We start from the raw sequence: 6,922 nt of genomic DNA, 5'->3' as shown, positions 1-6,922 counted from the left end.
ACAACCCAGAATACGTCATTCAACCTCTCAGCGAACAAACTGCGTAGAAGGGATGCCACCTGCTTAATGCATAAATACCTCCAGCTCTGGGGTTAGTGTGTCTACATTTTATTTAAAGTTCCAATGTCACCTACCCTGTGATAAATGACAAAGTCCTGGCTTTAAACACGTGACTACAAGTTTATGGAATGCAGCCAGCAAATTCCATACCAAAAACTCTCCTACCATGGAAAAAAACAACAATAGAGAGGTCAAAGGGCAACCATTGTGTTTTATTTCAGCCTCACAAGGTCCTCAAAGATATGGGAGTGGAATGACCTTTAACCTTGATGAAGATCAGCTATCAGATACAGCTTGGTAAACCACCCAGACCACATACTGGACCAGGCAGGACTTTTGACCCCTTGCTTTCCTCAAACTCTTGCTAGGAGTATCATCTTCTCCTTCTCACACCTGCCATTTGCCCAGGAGTCAATGAGTTGCTTACCTGCAGCTCCATGACCAGGACAAGGGTGGCTATGCTGTCACTTGGCTCTTACAATTGGTGCTAATCGTGGAAAGTTTTTCCAGACGTTATCTTATCAGAAAGGCTTGAGTGAGTAGAAGGAAAAAAAAAAAAAAAAAAACACCCAGAAACCCTGCACTTGAAATTCTCCTTTACTGTTGCTATTTCTTGGTTTGTATTTTAAGCTCCATGAGGACCCTGCTGATAAACCGCCCCATGCTCTCTGGCCCCAGCATGCTCTCTCCAGATCACTTTGATTGATTTCCTTCAACTCAACATGGCGGCCATTTTGACCTTTAGGCCTGTACTTTCACTTTTCTGCAGTTCCTGGCCGGTCCCAGGTGGAGGGGTGGGAGACAAGGGTGGGGCAGTCTGCTTTAACTACCGGTCACTTTTACCTTCCCGGCTGAGTCAATGTGACCTTGCTAAGTTCAAAGTGACAAAAGCAACACGGGTTGCATTGCTCGCAGGTATCACGCTGCCAAATTAGCAAACAAAGTAACCTGGACAGCGGCTTCCCACAGATCCCTGGAGGTATGGGGTGGAATTAGCTCTTTGTATTTAAATGAGTTAAACCCAACAATGCATGCAAATGCCATGTGTCCAAGTATCCAGGTTTATCAAAGGGGAAGGTTGGAAGAGTTCACTGCTGACAGATTCCGCTTTACCCAAGGCAGGAAGTGTGCCCTAACCCCGGTGGGTCTAAGATGCACACACTTACTCCAAATAAACTTGCCAATTGTAAGAAGTTTATGCATTTTAATTATTATTGTTACTATATATTATTTGGAAGATGCCTTTATTAAAGGTGACCTACAACATTTGAGATATAACTGCTTAACATTTCCTTCACTTTTCCAATTGGAGCACAGGCAGGTGAAGTCAGTTAGTTGCTCATGGCCACACAATGTTATGTTTGTGAGATTCCAGAAAACTTTGTTTAACTTAATGGTAAATTACATACGAGGACACCATTAGATTAGAGAGGAGGACATTTGGGACTGAAGCCAAGAAGCAGCTATTTACTCATAGATTTGTGGGACTCTGAAACAAACTACTGAGACATGGAGCTGAAGAGCAAACCTTGACAACCTTTAAGAAAGATCTGAATGAGATATCGAGACAGCTTAGCTATTAGCCAAACAAACGAGCGCCAAATGAACTGAATGGTTCCATGTGTAATCCCACAACCTCAAGGTTTGAAGTCCAACCACTACACCACACTGCCTGCTATGTCTACAATCTGAGTGCCATGACTGGTGTGGGAACTAAGTCGAGGTCACAAAGCACAATGAATTATTCAGCAGAACCTTGGCAACCTCAACAATGTCTTTACCACCTCAGACACTGAACCCCCCAGTTGATAAAAGGACTACTTGTCAACCACTGAAAGTATCATGACCAGAAATCATTACCAACCGATTAAGAAACAGCAGGACCACAAGGCTCTGCAGAGAGCACTGCGGTAAGCTGAACGCATTACTGGGTGTGCAGTCTCCATTATCCAGGACATCTATACCAAAATGATGTCGGACCAAGTTAAAGGAAATTATCAGTGATAGTAGCCATGCTAACAATGACCCCTTCCCTGTACCGCGTTCAGGAAAATGCTACAGCGGCCTGAAGACCAGTTCACATAAACCAAGGAGAAACTCCAGTAAGCCACAGTCCATCCACATCTTATTTCAGGACTATGCCTAGAGCTGCATGAAGTTAGTTCTCTTCTAGGTTCGATCTTCTTCTATCGGCTACTCCCGTTAGGGGTTGCCACAGTGGATCATCATCTTCCATATCTTTCTCTTATAGGTTAGAAACGCCTTATTAATCCCTAAGGGGAAATTCAGACAGATGATTGAATGGATAGATTCACACACAAAATGCTCTCAACATACACCAGAATGACTGAAAAGGAAGAACTTGGCAGTTCCAGTGAAGCATTATCCCAACAACCTGATTAAAGGAGCCCCGGCAGATTCTTGACACACTTCTGCTGAATAATTCATCGGCTGAAGGTGTTGTCAAGAGACAGGATGTGCAGCTTTGCTCATAATGGCACTCAATTTTGTCTCAAGTTTCTCCTCCACTACCACCTCCAAGGGGTGGAGAGTGTGTCCCATAACTGAGCCTGCCCTTATAATTAGTTTGATTTGGTGGTCCCCTCAATGTTACTGGTCAGTACAGTTATAGAAAAAGGGGAGAGGACGTCACTACCTACATTAAAAAAACACAGTGCCCTAAAGGAAAAAAGAACCTGCAACACCCTTTATTCCTTCAGTTTCTGTGTGTTATAAGAGCAGTTCAGGCTGGCATTGATGTGGACCCCCCCCAAAAAAAATTCCTTGTAGGAGTGGACCACCCTTGCATCCTCTTCCTGAATCGGAACCAGACACAGAGGCTCCTTGGTGTGGTGAATGTCAATCACCAGTTCCTTGGTTTTGCGGATGTTAATTGCAGACAATTCTTTCTGAAACCAAGATGCAAAGTTCCCCACCTGACTCCTTTACACTGTCTCATCCACCCTTTATTGATACACCCCACAAATAGCCACAGAAACATAAAATACAAAGCTAAATTAAAATTGAATTTACTATTTACTTACTTTTTTTTATAATTTTAATGTAATGGTCACTACTGCTCTCAAATAGCAGTGACATTTTTAATTGAGGTTATTTGTTCATCCTTTTATATTCTACTTTGGCACAGCCTTGGAATTTCACTGAAGATTGTACTGTGTGCATAACTATGTGACAAATAAAATTTTATTTGTTAGAGATTATGAACACAATCCTATGCTTTTTTTTAACACACCGATTGCCTTTAATGGTGAACGGGTATTTGCAGACTACGTGACCAAATCGAGTCCAGGTAACTGAGGATCCTTACTCGGAAGTTAGTTAAGAGTGATGAGGGAAGGAGAGAAGACTATACCAGCCACTTTTACAATCCAGCTCCATGGCGGAAAAATGTATAACATGCCTTTCAGAGTGAATAAAATTCCAAAGAGGATTACTGAAACTGTTTCCATACGTATTCAAAATGTGAAGTAGCTTCCTCAGTCATTGTTAAGAACGTAACGGACTGACGTTGAGGTTTGAATGAACGAGTTTTTCCTGGATTCCAGGTTTCTGCCCTTGCCGGTGAAGGGACTCACCCGAGTTACGCGAGCACTCAGTTTGACGGGAACGTACATATCAACGCTTGAGCCCAAACATCGAACTCCATTTCACGCTGAAAGTATGATCTGCCACAAAACTCCTGGCCTGCTCTTTTCTTGGACGTCTGAATACCCCAGGACTAACTTTCTCACTCGGAGCTGCGGTAGGGTGGTCGCTATCCATACATACGGACTTCATTTTACCTTAGATTTGAATAATCTACTACCGAAGTAACTCCACGCTAACTTCACGAGATGCCTGCGGGGGCCTACACGGCGCCCGCCACTCCATACTAGATAGCCGGTCTGATAGGACATTTAGGTCGTTTAATGTTCTCCAGAGATGAACTGGGAGCTCATGGCATATAAAGGAGAATCCGCCATGCGATGGCCGCCAGGGCCTCATTCACGCTCCCCTCTCTACACTCCGCCGGCTTCTGATCTCGCAGATGTTCTTGAGAGAACCGCGGAAACGCCATCCACAGGCCCCACGTCACTTCATTGTAACACCTCGCCCCCCAACGCTTACCTTGGAATTAACAAACCGGGCTGCTGTCCTGCTGGCCCCCAGTAACGACATGCTGCTTTTCCGTCAGTTCGCGTGGCTCCTATGCCTTTGTAATGATTAAGCTGCCGGTGCGGAGCGCAGTTGAAGGTGCCCCTCCTGCTTTCTGCTTGCAGATCTGAAGGTTGCGAAAGGTCTCCGAGTACGGCGAGCTAGGACAACCCCACTGCTGAAGGCTTACGGACGCTCGAAGGGTCCATAGCGTTTCCTATTGGACAACTCACATGTCAGTGGCTCAACGAAGGCGGAGCGTATGGCATACCCTCTTATATGATTGGCTATGCGAGCCGAGTGGGGCTGGATGCCTGAAAAGGAGAGGCTAACCGGGAGGGAATATAGGTGGCCCATGAACCGCCTGTTTTACTTTGCGTATGCTTTGTAAATTTGCTAAGTTCGTCCTTTACACAACTTTCGAACATGATGAAGAGTTAATTCTTTCATTTTTTACGCCACGGATATTGAATCGATATCTATGTTAAAAAAACATGCTTTAATTTCAAGCTTCTATACGGCGCACTTCTCCCTAACGCCAAGTCGTATTAGGTTACAGCGCTGACTTCGGCTTTTTGGCTTTGCAACTCCGGAGAAGTATGTGTATGATTGACGATTTTCTATTTATTTATAGTAAGCGGTTTGCAATTGAGACAACAATCTGCTGGGCATATTTTTTATTTAAAAGCACCGTTAATGTTTATTGGGTGTTTCATGAACTACTTGAAGCAGTATCACGCACTTTTTGTAGGATAGCTTTTCACACTTGGTAGAATGGCTATCCATCCATCCATTGTCAAGTCAAATGGACTTTAGATAGATAGATAGATACTTTATTAATCCCAAGGGGAAATTCCCATACTCCAGCAGGACCTTACTGATACAAAAAACAATATTAAATTAAAGATTGATAATAATGCAGGTAAAAACAGACAATAACTTTGTATAATGTTAATGTTTACCCCCCCCCGGGGTGGTATTGAAGAGTCGCATAGTTTGGGGGAGGAACGATCTCCTCAGTCTGTCAGTGGAGCAGGACATTGACAGCAGTCTGTCGCTGAAGCTGCACCTCTGTCTGGAGATGATCCTGTTCAGTGGATGCAGTGGATTTTCCATAATTGATAGGAGTCTGCTCAGTGCCCGTCGTTCTGCCACAGATGTCAAACTGTCCAGCTCCATACCAACAATAGAGCTTGCCTTCCTCACCAGTTTGTCCAGGCGTGAGGCGTCTTTCTTCTTTATGCTGCCTCCCCAGCACACCACCGCGTAGAAGAGGGCGCTCGCCAAAACCGTCTGATAGAACATCTGCAGCATCTTATTGCAGATGTTGAAGGACGCCAGCCTTCTAAGGAAGTATAACCGGCTCTGTCCTTTCTTACACAGAGCATCAGTATTGGCAGTCCAGTCTAATTTATCATCCAGCTGCACTCCCAGATATTTATAGGTCTGCACCCAGTCACCTCTGATGATCACGGGGTCCATGAGGGGTCTGGGCCTCCTAAAATCCACCACCAGCTCCTTGGTTTTGCTGGTGTTCAGGTGTAGGTGGTTTGAGTCGCACCATTTAACAAAGTCTTTGATTAGGTCCCTATATTCCTCCTCCTGCCCACTCCTGATGCAGCCCACGATAGCAGTGTCATCAGCGAACTTTTGCACTTTTACTGTCATACCATCTAAGCACATCCCTTGGAATATTATTCAGTGGTATAAAATTATGTTTCCCAGGGCCTGCAAGCAGTCCTTCATTTGCAGGGAAAATGTGGGGTGTTGTTGGCAGGACTGGCACTCCAGACACCATAAAACTTCATGCAGCTCCAAAATGGTAGACGGGACTCATTTCTTTTCTTCATGGGAGTAGCTCTGAAGGGAATGGGGAAAAGCCTTCGGGAGCCTCATCCCCAGAAGTGTCAAAACTGCCGGAGAACCAATGGGGTCAGACCTGTTGGGGATCGGAACTGGTGTGGTGCGGAGGCATCGCCCGTTGCATGGCAGCACTCGGGTCCTAATTTGAGGCTGCCCATCTGGGTACATGTGTGGAACGTCTCGTCTCTCCACTGTCTGAGTGTCTGGGCTTGTGAGTGTTGTGGCAGGAATCCTTACACTGCCAGGATGCCCAAGGTGTGGAAGGACCGGGGGGAGAGTATTAATATGAGTTTCTCTCCCCAGGCAGATAGAGGGCAACCCCCTTGGTTTCCAGTGGGGCCACGAGTTTTGAGCATGGGAGCTCAACCCTGTTGGAAACCGTGGCCACTTCCTGGGGGCACATGGATCTTTCCAGGGCCTTATTTGTTCACGCTTCCGCCACACCCGGAAGTGTGGCCGGAAGAAGCTCGTTAGGCACCTGGAGTCCATCCAGGTGCCCTATAAAAAGGAGCCGCCTCACTCCATAAGTGGGCCAGAGTCGGGAGGAGAGGACAACGCCTGAGGAGTGGAGGGAGAAGGACCGACGGCAAGAAAGGGGCCGTCGTGTTGGTGAGTTGTGTACGGTGTGTTTACTGTAAATAAACCGGGTGTTCTTTTGCCCCCTAGTGGCTTACAGTGTCCTGTTAAAAACCATGATCCAGTCCTTTAATGACCTCTTAGGCACAGCCATCAGCAGTTTGTCTGTCTGCAGAGAGAGTGTCGACCTCATCGAGAGGTTTATTTACCTCGGCAGTGACATTCATGTATCTGGTGACTCTTCCTATGAAGTCAGTAGATGAATTGG

The 6,922-nt window shown here is 45.8% G+C and overlaps 1 protein-coding gene across 1 annotated transcript in view; it reads right to left on the bottom strand.

Moving 5' to 3' along the window:
* The window catches only part of cs (citrate synthase), a 47,854-nt gene extending 43,476 nt beyond the window's left edge, over window positions 1-4,378 (bottom strand). Inside the window, exon 1 of the mRNA XM_028798600.2 lies at window positions 4,189-4,378. Within this exon, the coding sequence (XP_028654433.1) occupies window positions 4,189-4,239 (51 nt within the window). The 5' untranslated portion in view covers window positions 4,240-4,378. The remainder of the gene's footprint in view (window positions 1-4,188) is intronic.
* Between the last annotated feature and the right edge of the window lie 2,544 nt (window positions 4,379-6,922).

The sequence above is a fragment of the Erpetoichthys calabaricus genome, chromosome 3 (assembly GCF_900747795.2).
Source record: "Erpetoichthys calabaricus chromosome 3, fErpCal1.3, whole genome shotgun sequence".
Lineage (NCBI taxonomy): Eukaryota > Metazoa > Chordata > Cladistia > Polypteriformes > Polypteridae > Erpetoichthys > Erpetoichthys calabaricus.
The sequence above is the reverse complement of the archived record's forward strand: the minus strand, read 5'-3'. Positions and strand labels throughout refer to the sequence as shown.